Consider the following 17,849-nt stretch of genomic DNA (forward strand, 5'->3'; position numbering starts at 1 on the left):
CTGTGTGCTGGCGTGTACCATCTTTCTTACAAAAGTCACTTCAGAGCCCGTGGGACGGCCAGGCTCTGCGCCTCCTCCCGGGCTTCCCAGGCCCCCTGCCTGTTCCGGCCACACCTGGGGGCACCGAGGGCTGGCCGAGAGCCATGTACCCACCGCGGAGCTAGTGCTTGGTGCCGTGTTCTGCAGCGCGGCATGGACCCCTGTCCCCCCGGCCTCCGGCCCTTCCCGATCCCTCGGCTGGGCCTTGCGCATCAGGGAGAGATGCTGGCCGCTGTGGGCTTCACCCCAACCTCCAGACCCAGTTCTGGCTCTCGCCGGTGGGTGCTTGGAACCCGGCGGGTCCTGGGCCTAGCCTCCTCGCCACAAGGACGTTTGGAGGACGGGCGGTGCATGTGGATGCGGAGCACGGTTCATGAGGCGAGGGGCTGAGGGAGCGTGGAACACCGGAGCGGGTTCCTGACAGCCGCCGACACGCTCGTCCTAGCCGGGCGTCTCTCTGCACTAGGCAGGCCTGACCAGGGCGGGTGAAGAGTGCGGGGAGACTTAGCAACATTTCTGGGTGGCCTCAGAGCACGTGTGGCCTTGGGTCCCTGCGTCCTGGAGTGTGGAACACGGCTGCCTTTCTGGATTGCTGTGCCAAGGCTCTGGGGGCTGGACACCTTCCCGGTTGACCAGGGGGTTTGGGGGGGTTTCTGAGCCTCTTTTCTGGGAGGAAAAACTTAGTTTCCCTGGACCAGCTGCCCACCTGGCTTTGGGTGGCACTGACTTCCTGCTCTGAATCCCCAGGAGCCACGCGGGTGCATCTTCAGATGGCACCTGCCTTGGAGCGGGGTCCTAAGGCGGTGCGCAAACCGTGGCCCTCGCTGGCAGCCACATCCTTTGTGCCTGGGCCACGGCTCCCCCCAGAGCACTCGGGAAGGTGCACGCTGGGCGCATCCTGGTGCTCCTTGTGTGTCTAGTTGGACTGAACCACTGTCTTTGTTCACAGTCCCTGAGGTCCTGCGACTCAGCGATGCCCTGCGGGATGACATCCTGCCCGAGCTCGGGGTGCGGTTTGAAGATCACGAAGGTGGGTCCTCTTGGCCGCATCTGGGGCCCATCATCAGGAACTTCGGGCGCAGTGGGCAGGGACATGGGAGGGACGCTGGGGTAGGGAGCTGGTTTTGGAAGAGTTCTGGGATGGGGTCAGAGGTCACGGGGTTTTTACCGTGAGGAGTCCCGGAGCGGCACCCCTGTGGCCCCTGGGGGTGGCCTTGTAGGTTTATTGCTCCGGCTGTCCTGGGTACCTCCCACGTCTGACAGGAGAGCGGCCTGGCTGCCTACTGCTGCCGGGCACCGGCCGCCCTTCCTTGCGATCTGTCCCTTGGCAGATGGCCTGCAGGACCGCCGGCCAGTCTCACCCAGTGTCTGTTGACATCGTGGGGGTTTCGGCTGCACGGGAAATTATAGATTCTAAATACTCAGGTGACATGTTCCATTTCATGATCTCTGGGCCCCATGTCATGAGTGGTGAGGCCTCCCCACGTTCCAGTTAAAGTGGAAGCCCCTGAGCAGCGAGGGGGCGCGAGGGCCGTGGGGGTGGGGGGCTGGGCCCCACGTCTCCGACTCGGCTTTTCAGGGCTGCCAACCGTGGTCAAGCTGGGGGACAGAGAGGCCTTGCTGCGGGAGAGAGAGGAGAAGAGACGGGTGAGTGGCTGGAGCGGCCGCGTGTTGACGGGAACGGGAGACGACTGGTGCTGTGCGCTTTGCTAGAGCTCCCGTGGGGGGCCCAGCATCTAGAAGCGTCGGAAGGAGGCCTAGCTGGACGCGGGCTACGGGGCAGGGTGGTAACAGAGCAAGCTCTACCTTCTAAGGAAAGACCCTCTTTTTAAAAAGCGACCCCCGGAGTTCAAGGGAGAACTTTGAGTAAACCGTGCAGCCGACGTGTTTGGCCACAGCTTGCCCTGTGATGTGTCCTTTGCCCCTGCGGGAGGACCTGCCAGTCACACCTCCGTCTGCCCAGGAAGCGCGGGGCAGGTGCCAGGGGGCTGGGCGTATGAGCAGCACCGGCGGGAGGTGCGTGTGGGCGCGGGAGCGTGGCTCACTAGACGAGCGCCCGGGCAGGTGGCGACAGCTGGTGCTGAGCCGCAGCAGACCCGCCACCGCTGGGTGTCCCCGGGAGCCGAGGAGGCCCTGTCGGCTCCTCCCGTTTCTGCCCCATTCGCTCGCCTGGCTTAGTGGCCCGTCCCCGGGGCCAGGCTCTCGCCTCGCCTTGGGCAGCACAGCAGGTGGCCCGGCCACAGAGGTGACGTGGGGCTGGCCATGCCTCCCACCACCCCGGGCCGGGCGAAGAAGCAAACGCCCCCGCTTGCTGCCCCCCACCCCCACCCCGGTCGCTCTGCCCGGGCAGGTGCGCGCAGGGCATAAAGGCAGACGGGGCTCTGATGGGGGCGGCAGGGGGCAGCCCTGCCTGCCGGGGGCCCTGCCTGTGGTTCTCGCTCCGGCCAGGGGCTGCCGCGCGTCTTCCCGTAGCTCCTGTCTGCCCACCAAGTGGGGCCCGTCCCAGCCGGCGGTGCTGAACGGCCACCAGGACTGCGGCCTCCCCCGCCCCCCGAACCTTCCCGCCAGGGGACAAACACGGTCCTCACCAAGAAAGCAGCCGCTGAGCCCGTACCAGGCCGCCTCTCTGCCCGCTCCCAGCCTCCTCTGCCCCAGTGGCTGCTTTTCCCGAGCCCGTGGACTCTGCTCGCGGGGACCTTCGCTCCACTCCCCGCTGCACCAGCCCTGCCCTGCCCTCACCCAGTCCCATGGCTCTCTGGCCCCACACTTGCCCATACCTCGCCGCCCACCTGACAGCTTAGCTGACCAGGAAGCTCTGAAACCCAGGACGTCCATGAGCGCATTGTGACTCCACTCGCCAAAGCTGTAGCTCCTTCCTGTCGGCGGTGGTACAGCTCGGGCCCTGCACCTCCCCTCACGGGCGCCGCCCAGCACCGAGGCTGGGGATCCCCTCCCCGCCCCTGCTGCCAGGGTGCCCCCCTCAGCCCTGCCCTGACTGCAGGTGGGGGGTGGGCTCCTGGCCTCCAGCCTGTCTCCAGCAACCCCCACTGCCCTTCATCCACAGTTAACCCCGGTTCCTTCCCTGGCCCAGGCCCCACGTCCTGGCACCTGCTGACCCTGCCCTCCTCCCCCACGTTCTCTAGGCCCTCGCGATGCTGTCCCTGCTCACCCACCTGACAGAGCCCCCCCCAGCTGGGCTCACTGCTCCTTTCTTTGTATCTGCTGGGCCCAGACCTCGTCACGTGTGCTGTTTTCTGCTTCCGCACGTCCGGAGCAGGGCCCGGCACCCACACAGGCCGCTGAGAGTCTCCCCAGTCCCTGATGACGAGGGCTCCCCGCCCCCCATGGGGTGGCTAGGTCGGTGTCCAGGCGAAGGCAATGGGGGGCCAGCTCTCTGGCTCATGGGGCTCCCTCTACTCCCCTAGGTTGAAGAAGAGAAGAGGAAGAAGAAAGAGGAGGCCGCCAGGAAAAAACAGGAACAAGAGGTAAGCACGCCGTCTGTGTGGGGCCCAGGCTCTCCTGGGTGGAAGTGGACACTCGGACCCCATGTCCCGCTCTCTGTGCCTCCCTGGGGCCCGGCCAGGTCCCCACTCTGTCAGCGCCAACTACAGTGCCCTCCTGGCCTCCCCACACACCCCCACAGGGCGCCCTGAGTGCAGGGAGGCCAGGAGGCCCTGGTGAGGGAGAGGCCAGGTGGGGGAGCTGCCCCGGGCGGCCACGGGCTCCAGGCGGCCGTCACAGGCTCCGTGCTGCTGTGATGGTCTCAGACAACCTTCCCACTGTTCCCGGAGGACAAGCAGGATGCTCCGTGTTGAGTTGTCCCTCCTCTGACTCGCCCTGCCCCGGCCTCACCCTGCCCGTCTTTTGTCACCCTCTCAGTCCGGGGCTGGGCTGGGGGTGACGCGTGGTCAGGCCTTCCCCGCGCGCGCTGGGCTGTGGCGACCAGGGCTCTGTGTCCCAGGCAGCAAAGCTGGCCAGGATGAAGATCCCGCCCAGTGAGATGTTCTTGTCGGAAAACGACAAATACTCCAAGTTTGATGAAAACGTAAGAGTCTCTTTTTTTTCTTTTCAGAACCTTGTTAGACCGCTAAATTGGGGGTGACGGGGACCTCCAGCCTTGGGCGAGCAGCTTTTCTGTTTGGGGTGCAGTTTGCGGCAGGTGCCCCATGTGCTTGGGGTGGCCTCCCTCCAGGCTGGCCAGAGGTGCGGCAGGGAGGCCGTGGCACTGTCCCCAGACCCTTCCTTACTGGTTCTGATACGTATTTGCTGCTTTCCTTCGTGCCAGCCCTATCAGAACTGAGCCACATTGACCCAAAGGGGGACAGTGGCCTCGCCCCCAGGTGGGAGGGTGCCCCCAGCCCCATCGCTCGCTCCTTAGCAGCCGGGAGAGGCGCCGCCGTGGGAGGGGGGGCGCTACCGTGGAGCGTGTGTGAGTCCGTGCCCGGGCGCATCCCAGGGCTGAGCCCATGGGCTCCGAGAGGGGGGTTGGGCGCGCCCTGCTGAGCCTGTGCTCCCCGTGTTCTCAGGGTTTGCCCACACATGACACTGAAGGCAAGGAGTTGAGCAAAGGGCAAGTCAAGAAGCTGAAGAAGCTCTTTGAAGCTCAGGAGAAGCTCTACAAGGAGTATTTGCAAATGGTGCAAAACGGAAGCTTCCAACAGAACAGCGGGGACTGAGCTTTAAGCCGTCGGTGGCCTTTCTGTCTGCATCCTTCGTGACGGTGCCCCGTGTTCTGATCCTGTTTACAGCGGTGCTCGGGCCCTGAGCCCAGCACTCCGTTCACAGAGGCCCACGCCATCTTCGGCTCTGAGACTTCAGTAATAAATGTTCCCAGACAGCGAGGCCGGGCGTCCTGTGTGCCGTCGAGCTCCCGGTCAGCGCCTGTGCGGGGCCTGCTCGGGGCTGCTGGCTCAGCAGGTCACGGCTTCGGTGCTCGGGTCAGTGGAGCTGCTTCAGCCAGCCGAGAAATTTCTGCCCCGTGCAGATTGCTATCAGCTAATCTCTGGTGTCTGGGTGCTTTTGGAGGTATTTAAGTAGGAAAAAGACAGGCTCAAACTGGCGAGCCCGCTGACACCGCACACAAAGGCCGTGCAGCCGGGCCCTCTGGGTCTGAGGAGTAGACACACCACAGCGGTCCTGCGGCACCCGCGCTCCGGGGACGACCGAGGGCTGGCTCAGCAGGCGCGCCCTGCCCTGCCCTGCCCTGCCCACGTCCGCACGGCTGCCCGCTGAGATAAGGGGGGAGGTCGCGGCACACGCAGCGGGGCGGCCGTTTGTCACCAGGTCCCAGCGTGGGGAGCGCCCCGCCTCGGACGAGCTTCCCCGCCTTGCCTGGTGAGGGTGTGAGCAGAGCCCCGCAGAAGCTGGGCGCCGGGTCAGCCTCGTGACCGCAGACGACAGAGGCGCCGGTGCTGGGCAGTCAGGTCGGGACACGCTGTCCGAGTCTCACCGGGCCGTGACGGCAGCGCCGAGCCATGTTGTCCCTGGGGGGAGCGGGCCCCGTCTGGTTGTAGGCGCCCTCAGCCCTTGTCCCCGTGACCCCGCTGGTAGGAGACTCCGGGAGACAGCCCGCTCGCTGCAGCATTGTTCACGGAGCCCATGGGACAGCCGCCTGTGCCCAGCAGCCCGGTGCGACTCGGTGGCACCAGTCACGGGGAGCACGTGCTTATGAAACGAGGGGGGACCCACTCTGGTGTCGAGACCCCCGACCTCTCAGCCTTGTAAACATTTTACATACAAACAACATTAAACCAGGAAGACAACAAGGCCCCAAAACACAGTGAAACAAACTCGTTCCAGGTACCTATTGCCATACAACAGGTCACCCCAAAACTTAGTGGCCGAAAGCAGCCACCACCTTACTATCCTCCCTGGTGCCTCTCGGTCGGCCGGGTGCCTTTTGGGATGTAACCTTGGAGGTCACACAATGTGACTGCCGCCATCCTCCCGGCATGCAGGCGGTCCCAGACGCCCGCCACGCTCCCCGGGATGCAGTGGCGAGGTTCCAGAACAGGGCGAGGGCCTGGCAACATCATGGCGGCCTCTGCTGGGGCAGGACTCACTGCTTTGCTCTGCGTCTGCCACGGGTTTACTCTAAGGCCAAAGAGTGCAGGGAAGTCAGGGTTCACTCAAGTGTTCAGTCGCTGGCAGTGATGTTGACACTGTTGTGAAACTCTATCGGGGGACAAAGCAAATACTATATTGACAGCAGCAACCCAGACGTTAACGTGAGAGGAAAAATACAAGTGTAAAAGCGAAGGAGTTAAGGAAAACCACAATACTCTCAAATATGAATTAGAAACAACAACATGTACTGACAATCCACTTTCAAACAGTCGGGGCTTCCTGGCTGTGTAGACGGAGGGCAAACCCGGCTGCTGGGGGTCCCCGGAGAGCCAGAATCAGGGCTCAGTGCCACCCCTCTCCCTGGAGAAGGGGGGCCCGCTCCAGGTCTACAGCAGAAGTACCAGGACACCCCGAGCCATCTGTCCCCAAAGGGAAGCCCTCAAGGACCAAGGGGGTCATGTCAGAAGGGGGACAAATCAGAAGGGCATTGTGCCGGGTGCAAATACTGCATGATTCCACGTCGGTGACATTCCTGATGTGCTAGACCTGTAGGAACAGAGCGTGGGGGGGGTGTGCTTGTGGGGGGCTCTGGGCCGCGGCGGCTCTGTGCTCTGGCCGGCATGACGGCACCGTGGGGGGACCTGCAAGGGCACATGGGGCCCCGCTGGTCCTCAGCATCTTGGGAATCTCTCCTGCAACATAAAACCGCCTCGGGAGCTTCCACCAGCCGAGTCAGGGACAACTTGAGTCTTGAAAGCAAAGATTAATTGGAATCCGGGCACGTATACTTATTCTCAGAAGCAAAGGAAGCCAAGAAATAATAGTCTGTCCCCCCTGGACGTGCAGTTTGTGTCCACTTCTTACCGGGTGGGCTTAGTTACTTCTCTGTGGCAGAATTGGGGCCGCCTCCGCAGGGCGTATGGGAACCGTACTCGGGCCCCCAGCGGCCCCGGCGGAAAGCACCAGCTAACAGAAGTGACGGGACGCTACGCACAGAAAGCCCCCATTCGCCAGCCCGAGTGCAGCACCTGATCCAGGACAGGCCTGCGGCTGCCGACGACCCCCAGTGACAGCAGGCGCCAGGGTGTCACCTTGCAGGTGGCTCGTAGGTCATGGGGGCCAGGGGGGATGTGCGTGTCACCTTACAGTGCCAGACTCTGCGGGCCCTCCTCCTGCCCCGGCCCTGGGTCTCAGCATCACCCAGAGGGCGACCAGCACAGGATCCGGATCTGGGCAGGGGTGATGCCAGAGGAGCGAGGCGGTGCGTCTCACTTCCCGTTCACGGGCATCACGGCAAAGGCGCAGGCAGGGTGCCGATGGGAGCAGCCGGACTCTGCGGGACGCCGGGCTGCTGGGCCGTCCAGGGGCCCTGGTGCCGGGGGGGTGGGCCGGGAGGAGGAGGCCGACCAGAATGGCCGAGACGCAGGACGGGGAGCCTTGTTGGGTTTGAGCACACCGGCCCGGAGACGGCCTGAGCGGTGGCCTCTGTCCCGACATCATCCTCTCTGCTTTTCTGTGTGAAACTTTTCATGACCAAATGTCCTTTAAAGCACGCCGCCAGGAAATCCTCTCGTCTTCTGGGAAGGACGCCAGGCCTGCCGTGCTGCCTCAGGAACAGGTGAGTGGGAGGTTGGCCTACGCCCCGGCCGCTCGGAGGGATAGCCAGGGGGCCTGGGGTGGGGGCAGTGGATTGAGGGGCCTCCGTCAGAGTCACAGCCCCCCCTGCCCCCGGCAGGTCCCCTCGGGTAGGCTGGTGAGCAATGTCCTCAGTGCCCCACAAGCTGCAGGAGAACCTTCTGGAACAAGATGGGGTGGAAATTTTTTTTGGAAGTATCATATTAATTTACCTGTGACAAGTACGTGCAAGAAACCTCTTTCCAGGCTTTGGGAGCCGGACTTGTCTTCCTGATGCTCCCCAAAGGGAAATATTTGGTGTTTTCAGTATAAAAATATCAGAGATTGGCTTAAAAATAGAACCATGCAGGAAACTCCCAGGATAGAAACTGAGCAGTCCCCTAAGGCTGTCTCAGAGCCTGTAAGCTTTGGGGACAGTGTCCCAGACTCCTTCCTTCTGAGGCTTACAGATACGCTCCGCACAGCGCACCCCTCTACAGGGAAGGGACTGCGCAGGTCGTCTGAAATCCACACCCTAGGAGAGCCTTCCGTCCCTGGTGTCTCCACGTGTCCCTTGCATTGCAAGGTAGTCTGGGTACCACCGCCCTGTGGGCGGACGTGGGGGAGCCCCTAAGGCCCGGTGCTCCGTCCCTTCTGCCGGTTCCAGGGGTTATTCAGCGAGTGCAGCCCCCCCACTCATAGAACAGACTTAGGAAAGCCTCAGGTAGCAGGACTAAAGAACAGGCCCAGGCTCCAGCTCTGAGAACCCCACCCACCCTTGTCCTCAGGCACTTAGTCCCCTCCGTTGGCCAGGGTGGGTGGGGTCATTGGAACAGTCCACACCCACATCAGGCTGTTCTGTTCGCCAGTGTTGTTCTAACTCTCCACCAAACCTGTGAAATGGGGACTACAAGTGCCCATGATTGACAGATGGAGAAACTGAGCCACAGGCTGTCAGGGACACCCAGCTAGATTTGGGAAGGTCAGGGATTTGGCCCCAGGGGTCTGAGCCAGGAACACCTGCCCTTTTACTCCTGCTCTCCACCGCACAGCCTGCTGGCCAGGATGACTAACGGGGCACACCTCGCTGTGTGCTGAGCCAGAGGGCAGGCCCTAAGAGCTTCAGCCCCAGCTCCTGGTTACCTGTGCACATGACACGTGGAGAAAGGTTCTCTGCACATGTGATTGAGTTAAAATGAGGCCACTACGGTAGTGCTAATGTAGTGACCACAGGAGAGGCCAAGTGAAGATGGAGACAAAGACTGGGGGCGGGGTGGTGGTGGGGAACGTGGCTGCAGCCCAAGACGGCCTGGGGCCCCAGAAACTGGAAGAGGCAGGGAAGGACCCTTCCCTGGAGTCTTCAGAGGAGCCCAGCCCTGTGGCACCTGGATTTCTGCCTTCTGGCCTCCAGAACCACGAGAACATAATTTCTGTTGTGTTTTCTAAGCACCTCGGTTGGTGGCACTCCGCGGTGTGGCAGCCACAGGAAAATAAAACCGCATTCTCAACGTGTTACAAACAGAAAGGCTTTGGGCACCCCTGGCCCTCTTTCCCGGCAACTCAGTTGAAGTGACCCCAGGTTCACAGTGCGCCACCACCGCCTGCCCATGGGGACTGCTGACCCAGGCACCATTTCTGAAAAAACAGACAAAAATCACGAAACACCCTCCCAACTGCAGATGCAGCCCAGAAACGAAGAACCTCAGGAGACCCGGCCCTGGGGCGCATGGCTTTCCAACCCAACTGTCATCTTGCTCCAGTTAATTCAACGCTTTTCTACGAGCTGTGATGTGATGAGGCTGTGGTTGGTACCCCAGCCCGGCGGCAGGGCCCGCACCCTGGGCCTCATGGGTGCGGCGGGGGAGGGGGTCTGCCCAGGCCCGAGCCAGGCTGAGAGCCCGGCGTGCGCGGACGCGGGTGCGCGAGAAGGCGGGACCGAGTGCGAAGCCCATAGGCAGAACTCCGGGATTTGAGGACGGCAGAGGCATGGGCGGTGGGGTCGCCGGAGGTCTGCGGGGTCCGCGCGCGCGTTATTGCAGATGGCACCGAACTGGAAGAGCACCGCGGGCTCGGGAGGGGGCGGTCAGACGGCGGGCGCCGGGAGGCGGGCGGCGGCAGGTGCCCTCCACGTGTCCTCCGCGCGCCCCGGCCCCTTAAAGGGGCGGAAGGAACGCGGGCGCGCGCTGCCGCAGACGTCACACGCCCGTATTTGCATGCGGCTCGAAGGTCTGAGCGCGACGCAGCGTGACGTCCCCCACCATCGCGGCCTCTGACTGGTCGTCGCCGGCGGCGCCGGAGCGTATTTGACTTGCGCCGAGACCGCCCAACCACAGCCCGTCTTGCTTATGGAGGGCGGGGCCAGGGGCCTCGGCCAATGGAAGGCGCTGTTGTTGGCGGCCACGGCGGCGCAGCCCCTGGAGCGAGCGAGGCCACTGCCGCCGCCACTGCTGCAGCCGCAGGAGGCGTGAGGAGTGGACGCGAGGCGCCTGACCGGGTAACGGTGCGCTGGGGCGGCCGGCGAGGGGCCGGAGCCGGGGCAGCGGGGGCCCAGGGCGGCGGGCGCGAGGCCCGGGGCCGCCGTGGGAGCAGGCCTCGGCGGCAGGGGCGGGGCGGCAGCCGGGCTGGCGGGGAGGCCGGCGGGGAGGCCGGGGTGGCGGGCGGCGGCGGGCGGCGGGGAGAGGGCGGCCGTGGGTGACTCGCCGCCCCGCCCCCCTCCCCGGCGCGGCCCTGAAGGTCAGCAGGCGCTTTGTTTCCGCGTGGCGGTCTGCCCGGCTGGCCGTGACCCCGAGGGGAGCGGCGGCCGCGGGCCCCTTTGTTTTCGGGGCGCGGGGTTGTGCCTGCGGGGAAGCCGCCCTGCGGGACCGGGACGGGGATGGAGCCGGAAAGTTCCATGTTCGTCTTTGAGCTCAGAGACGGCGGCGGCGCCCACGGCGGTGCGTTTTCACCGGACTACCGAGCCGCCGTCCGCCCGGGGCTCGCTTTTCTGAGCGCGCCCGCCGCGTGCCAGCGGAGGACCGTGTGGTCGCGATAAGACCCGCCCGTCCGCGCCCTCGGGCCGTCTGCCCGGGCTGGGGGAGGGTGGTGTCCCCGGGACGTGCTGCTGCGGGTGTGCGCTGTGCTCGGCTCCGGGAGTCAGGAGTCGTGGGTCCCGCGCCGCCTCCCCGCAGTGCCGGCTGTGCGGCGGAAGGACGGACGCGGGCCGGGGCTGCAGCGCGGGGGCGCGGCTCGCCGCTTCGCACGTGCGCTCTGGTTTCGTAATGACCCGGTAGCTGGTGTCCTCCCGGCCCACCGCGCGGGGGGCCCAGGGCGCTGCCGGCCCATGACCGCGTCCGTCCGAGGCGGTACAGCTTGCACGAAGGCGCAGGCGGCTCGGACCTGACCCGGCGTTCCTGCTCCTGCAGAGGGGGAGGAAGAAGTTCTGCGGAGCCCAGCTGGGGTCCCGCCCGGGGGTTTGAGCCCGGCAGTCGCTTCCCGCTCAGACTTCCGGGATCCTTACCGATCGCTAAATGCTTCCCCCAGTAGGGTCTGGAACTTGTTCCGGCCTGCGGCGAGTGATGGCTGGTGCAGGAGGTAACCTGCACATGTCCAGGGAGCTTGAGCGAAAGCCGGCTGGCGGCAGGAGGGCGACGTGTGCCGATGCCAGGGAGGTGAAACCCGGGCGCGCGAAGTTGCTCCGCTTACTAGCTGCTTGTTTACTTGTTTCGGGATAAGGAATTGTTTTCTTTCATCTTTTGAGGTAAACGATCCTAGTGCGAGATTTCAGAGGATCAGTGGAAGATAAGACCTTTTTGGTCAATAGAAATACGGTTGGCAGAGTTTAATTTCTTACAACATCGTGGTGACAGAAGGGACTCATTTTGTAGATAAAGTAGACAGATTGGCAGATTATTTAGGAACATTTTATTTATTTTTAAGGTTTTATTTATTTGTCAGAGAGAGAGCACAAGCAGGGGGAGCGGCAGGCTCCCCGCTGATCCCAGAGGGACCCCTGGGATCATGACCTGAGCCCAAGGCAGCGGCGTAACCGACTGAGCCACACAGGCGTCCCACTTAGGGGACATTTTAACTAGAATTTTAAGGCTGCTTCTTCTGGTATGATGAAAATTGTTTTCGAAATAGTTATTTATATAAAACAGTAGTTATTCCAACAGCATAGCGCTGTCCGAAATACCTGTCGTTACACATATATTTGCAGTCTTTTTTTTCCTGGTTTACCAGTGATACTGCAGTTATTTGTACCTCTGTGTCATAAAATAACATCTAAATGCATTCCTGAATTTTGCATTATTTTTCAAAACGATTATAGAATAATGATTGGAGAGATTGGATTCTTTACTTTAGCTAATTTAATCATTAAATTAGTTCAGTAAACTGAATCCTGAAAAGTTTAGTTCTGCTTTAGGATTATTGTCCTCTAAATATGTACAGACATTTTTTTAGTTGTGTGGATCGGCCGTGTGGATTACCAGACTCTTCTGGTGTTTTGAGTGTAGAGATTTTTTTTTTTTTTTTTTGATTTGATTTATTTATTTGACAGAGAGAGACACAGCGAGAGAGGGAACACAAGCAGGGGGAGTGGGAGAGGGAGAAGCAGGCCTCCCGCTGAGCAGGGAGCCCGATGCGGGACTCGATCCCAGGACCCTGGGACCATGACCTGAGCCGAAGGCAGACGCTTAACGACTGAGCCACCCAGGCGCCCCGAGTGTAGAGATTTTTATCTGTATGAGGGAGTTCATAATTCTTTAGAGATGAAGTACACAGAATTGGGGTGTGTTTGTCATTACAGTGTGTGAATTTGTATCTGAATCTCTAATGACAGTGTTTCGGTTAGCCGGTCAGGGTTTTAGCAGCCCCTTGGTGCTGGGAGCGTATCGGTTTCCTGTATCTGCAGTGCTGACCAGCCAGTGTTGTGATTGACGTCTTCAACGTTTCTCTTTTCTTGAGTGGTTGATGGTAAGTCTTTTAGTAGCGGAGGTGACCGCAAATGGGAATGTATAAATGGCATAATAGAGTGTAGAATTACTTATCTTTAGAGTTTTTTTCTTGCTTTCTATTTGTTGTCCACAGTTTTAAAATGTTTTAAAACTGTTTTCAGAAGCTTATGTTGTATTGCCAGAAATTTTGCCAGAGAATCTAAATTTGTTTGGTTTGTTTTGGAACAATAGTATGTAGTATCTGTGGGCAGGAGGGTGATGTAAATTCCCAAAGGCCTACGGCCACCAGCTATGTGAAATAGGCAGAACCCCATATTGCTGGCATCCAGCACTGGCCCTGACGGCCGGGTGTGAATGATGAGGCAGCAGTGAGGAGTTTGTGGGGCGTTTGGTCTGAAATTGCTACCTCAGAGGTGCTTACTTGAAGTGGAAATGTGTTTAGGCATCCACGGTGAAAGGGTGGTGATTACCTAGCTTGACCATTCCGCCACTGGGAGGTTTTACAAGTGGCTAGAGCAGGGTCTTCACAGGAAGTCGCTGTCATCCGGCCTTCCCTTACTTTGTGTGATCTCTCCTCCTTTAGCAAGTACTTGTGTCCCCAAACTGCAGGTGGGGAATTTGTCCTTATCCCGTGGGAGACCCTTATCAATACGCAGTGAAGAATTTTTTGTGTTCCACTGCTAGGAAATTTTTAAGAAGTAGATTGTAGTAGTAGATGACATAGATTTGTTTTCATTTGACAGCCATTGGTTTTCTGCCCAGTCCTCTTCAGAGAAGGCAGGGCTGCTTTCCTTTGCCATTTAATTTAATTTAATTTTTTGAAAAGATTCTATTTATTTGAGAGAGAGAGAATGAGAGAGAGCATGAGAGGGGGGAGGGTCAGAGGGAGAAACAGACTCCCCGCTGAGCAGGGAGCCCAATGCGGGACTCGATCCAGGGAGTCCAGGATCATGACCTGAGCCGAAGGCAGTTAGTTCTTTAACCAACTGAGCCACCTAGGCGCCCCTGCCATTTAATTTTAAATTTCATGAGTATTTACTAGCAGGAGAGGCAGTGTGTTTTTGTAGTAAGGAAACTATAAGAGAGCACTTCGTGACTTACATTTCTTGATCTTGACTACTCTCTGTGTTGCCTTAAATTTCCTCTTAGAAGTGTACTCTGCCAGCTGTTGAAACTAAATGTGCTTCCAGTCTGGGTTCATGACTTCATGTACTGTGCATTTTAATATTATCCAAAAGACTGTTTCAAACAAGAGGAGATGATTTCCATCAGTTTTGTGGTAGAGAGATCGACTGTACACCTCAAACATTTACGTACAAAGGTTGTAAGAATGCAGTTGTAAGTATTACACTTTAAAATATTGCATACATGTAGGAAAATAGTTTTCAGTGCCTTGTATCTATTCATTCATTCCTTCATGAGCCTCTCTGTGCTCGGCATAGTTCTAGGTACTGGGGTATCGCTCTGAACAAAACAAAGGGCCTTGCCTTCATATATTTTCATAGTGGGAGACAGATAAACAAGTTGGATGGTGGTAGGTGCTTTTGAGAAGAAAAGTAGAGGAGTAGGGACTTGGGTGGTTGTGATTTTTTTTTTTTAAAGATTTTATTTAGAAAGAGAGAGCAGGGGGCAGGGGCAGAGGGAGAGAGAGAGAATCTTAAGCAGACTCCAAGCTGAGTGTGGAGCCCGATATGGGGCTCGATCTCAGGACCCTGAGATCATGACCTGAGCCGAAGGCAGACCCTTAACCGACTGAGCCACCCAGGCGCCCCAGTTGTGATTTTTAAATAAGGTGAAGAGGGAAGACCTTACAGAGTGACAAGACTTTTAAATACTGGAGTTAGGGAAATTTTGAAATGTTTGCCTCATTTAGTCATATACTAGTGAATTGCAGAGAAGAGAGAGTGGAAGAGGAAATTGGAGATGTAGCAATGAAGAGCCACTTTGCCCTGAGTAAAAATAAGAGTGTTTGGTTAAGGAAAGGAAATACATTTTTTATTTTCTTCCGGAAAACTGAGGGCTTGGTCTCCTGCAAGTTTCTGAAGAGATGGTCCACTGTTGCCTGGTGGCAGTTAGATCTTGTAAGCAGACTTAACTTGCTCTGTGTGTTCACAAACTCCGTGGGAGAGCCTAAGGTGTGTGTGGAGTCCCTGATGCCATGGTGTGCGCAGGCAGCGCAGGGGCGGGCTGTGACCCAACAGCAGTGAGTGAGGAGAGCAGAGACTGCCTGGCGCTGGGTCCTGCCAAGTCCTGTGCTGGCTCCAGGGATTGCTGCGTTGAGCAAGTAGACAGCTCCCTGCCCTCATGGAACTTGTTCTTCAGTGGGAAACTTGCATTGTTTACCCATCCTTTTTTTTTTTTTTTTGAACATGATAATGGAAAGTTTAAAACATGTAAAAGTAACGATCACCCTTATCTAACACCTACATGTAGTAATGAACTATTCGCCAATTAGTGCATCTGTAAACATATACGTGTGATTTTTCTTTTTTTTAAAGATTTATTTGGGAGAGAGCCTGCCCGTGCAAGTGGGGGGCGGGCAGAGAGAGAGAGAATCTTCAGACTGCCTCCTGATGTGCACTCCATCCACTGCCCAAGAGATCATGACCTGAGCCAAAACCAAGAGTCGGACACTCAGCCAACAGCCACCCAGGCACCCCTACATATGATTTTTTAATTAAAAAATTTTATAAATGTCCAAAGAGAAAGGAAAAACTTATGTATTAGATTATCAATTATCATATACGATCGAAATTAGTTTGAATCCAATTTCAAGACTATCTTTAGGAGCTTAGGACCTGGGCACTCTTTGCTAAGAGTACAAGCATAGTTAACAAGGACACTTTACATTAGTTTAGAAACTTACATAAGTTATTTGGTTGTTTACTTTAGACATGTTTTTGCTTGCTTACTTGCATATTGGATCCAACACAATTACCCTCTAATGCTAAGGAACATAATGATAGGCTAGATAAAAAAATCTACCTTTCCGGGCAATATAAATGAGATCTGGACTGTCCCAGGGCTTCATATATTGGCCAGGTTTTGTGAGTGGAAACATGGGGATTTCTTGCAGGGGGTATCCTGATTCCTTCTTAGACTAGATGGTTCTTTTCTCCTTTCTGATGTGGTCTTAAGCTAAAACAGGATCCCGTACTCCTGGAGGACTTGGACCTGTATGCCAGGGCTGATCAGACTCCATCTTAGGTTCATAGGGTAGGATCACCATCCCTTAGACTTTTATGTGAACCATGTCATTAACACCACCCTCATTGAATAAAAATGATAGACTGTAATGGAATTCTGAAGTCTTACAGAGGCATTGGGTTACATTTAACTTAATTTTAGCTATTCAGTTATTTCATGGGAAGATATTGAGGACCTTTGACTAAAGGTAGATAACGTATGAAAATTTTGGTTATGTGAAGGATGACCACGTTCCCCAGCTTACTCCTACTTAGTCTCTTAGAAATGGCCCAGTTTGAAACTGTATGCTTACTCTAGCTATAGACTAAGTGTTGTTGTTTTGTGTGTGTGTGTGTGTGTGTGTGTGTGTGTGTGTGTTTTAAGTAGGCTCCACACCCAGCATGGAGCCCAACCCGGGGCTTGAACTCTTGACCCTGAGATCATGACCTGAGCTGAGATCAGAAGTTGGATGCTTAACTGACTGAGCCACCCAGGCGCCCCTATAGAATGTTTCTTAAATTAGGAATTTAGTTATAGTGGATAATTTGCCACAAAAACTAAAAATTTTTCCCCATGAAAACAACTTTTTTGTTTGGGTTAAAAATCCATAAGTAGGGTTGTGAGGTATCTTAAATAAATAAATAAAAGCAAAACATTTATTTGTATAATCATGGAAATTTGCATGCCAATCCAAATTTAGAATTATAGACTCAGTTAAAGTTGTTAGTCCTGGGAAGGACCTGAACTGCTCTATTTTTTTATATTTTTGAATATTCTTTACCTTGGTGACCTGTTCATATTTTAATATGATTGCCTTTTAGGTGAAGGAGACCTTCAGATGAGGCTTCAGCATACCAACATTTAAAATGAATGGATGGTTGTATTTCTCAAACCTGCAAATTTGGTAGTTCCTTGTGACTTTCTATTTGAACAAGTCGGGATTGCTAAACATGAAAATTGACAAATGGAACTCTAGCTCGTTTATAATGTCACCAACTCTAGATTATTATTCCTTATATAAAGCAGAACTGTTGAGAGGAACTGGATTTGCTGCTCTCTGACAAGCAGCAGGGCAGTGTGTAAGTGTGTTGCAGTTACGGAAGCCGAAGGAGGCCTGCAGCGGGCCGTGTGCTGGGCGCCTCGCCCGCATCGTTCTGTCGTCACAGCAGCCCCTCGGGAGGCCCCGTATAGTTTGTGGGTGTCGGAGCCCCGGTTTCACAGCCAGGAGACGGCAGGGGTAGGCCTCAGAACCAGGTCACTGTGTGTCTTCTGTGTTCTAGATGTTGAGTCCTGGGTTTGCTCTTTCCTGTTGTGTAAGCAAGCCTTCTCCTGTCCTTGACTGAGCACTTTGTCTTGTTTTCACAAGTGTTGTGTCGGGTTTAACTTAACTGCTTTGTCATCACGTCACCAGAAATAGTGTTAAATAGTGCATGGCTTCACATAGTTGGAAATAAAGTGGATCGTTGTGTGAAGGGAATCTGTTACTTTGGAGTGGCGTCATTCCACGGGAAGGTGAAGCTCTTTGGCCTGTGTCCCTCAGTGGGGCGTGTGTTCACTCAACGGCCATTGTGCTGGATGCTGCTTAGAGCCCTGGGACTACATAGTGCACAGCATAGGAAGAGCATCGTTACTCCATTTTTCTAGACCGCGTCCTTCTCGGGAATGCTGCTGCACTGCAGGGTCCTGACTCTGACCGAGCTGTTGATCGTCGTCTGTGCCCAGGACAGCTGCAGGCATCTTGAGTTAAGCAGGTGGAAGTGGCAGCAGGAAGTGAAGTGGTTGGTGGTGGTAGGGAAAGGTCAGGAGGGTCTGGATCTGAAATGTGCGAGGATTTTAATCTAAAATGGGACCAAAGGAAATGAAATGGAGAATCTCATGCACTCGCTTTCAGAAAAATAAGACAGACTGATTTCCCACAAATCCTTATTTCCAGAAGATCAGAACTTACTTTACAATTAGTGAGCACCTGCCAAGAATCTCTCCTTCTTATCTTTGAGCCAGTGGACTCAC

At 56.6% G+C, this 17,849-nt stretch overlaps 2 protein-coding genes across 5 annotated transcripts in view; both read left to right on the forward strand.

The window, feature by feature from the left end:
* Positions 1 to 5,077, forward strand: part of CARS1 (cysteinyl-tRNA synthetase 1) — a 53,914-nt gene extending 48,837 nt beyond the window's left edge. The window contains exons 19-23 of one of the 2 annotated variants that reach the window (XM_032414580.1): positions 989 to 1,069; positions 1,619 to 1,686; positions 3,465 to 3,524; positions 4,001 to 4,084; positions 4,566 to 5,077. In XM_032414580.1, the coding sequence (XP_032270471.1) occupies positions 989 to 1,069; positions 1,619 to 1,686; positions 3,465 to 3,524; positions 4,001 to 4,084; positions 4,566 to 4,715 (443 nt within the window). In that variant the 3' untranslated portion in view covers positions 4,716 to 5,077. The remainder of the gene's footprint in view (positions 1 to 988; positions 1,070 to 1,618; positions 1,687 to 3,464; positions 3,525 to 4,000; positions 4,085 to 4,565) is intronic. The other variant, XM_032414581.1, reaches the window with a different exon arrangement.
* Positions 5,078 to 10,100: 5,023 nt separating this feature from the next.
* The window catches only part of NAP1L4 (nucleosome assembly protein 1 like 4), a 44,130-nt gene continuing 36,381 nt past the window's right edge, over positions 10,101 to 17,849 (forward strand). For 2 of the 3 annotated variants that reach the window (XM_032414585.1, XM_032414583.1), the window contains exon 1: positions 10,101 to 10,213. The gene's annotated coding sequence lies outside the window, so the exon portion shown is untranslated. Of the gene's footprint in view, positions 10,220 to 17,849 lie in introns of all 3 variants that reach the window. The other variant, XM_032414584.1, reaches the window with a different exon arrangement.

The sequence above is a fragment of the Phoca vitulina genome, unplaced genomic scaffold (assembly GCF_004348235.1).
Source record: "Phoca vitulina isolate PV1807 unplaced genomic scaffold, GSC_HSeal_1.0 scaffold16, whole genome shotgun sequence".
Taxonomy (NCBI): domain Eukaryota; kingdom Metazoa; phylum Chordata; class Mammalia; order Carnivora; family Phocidae; genus Phoca; species Phoca vitulina.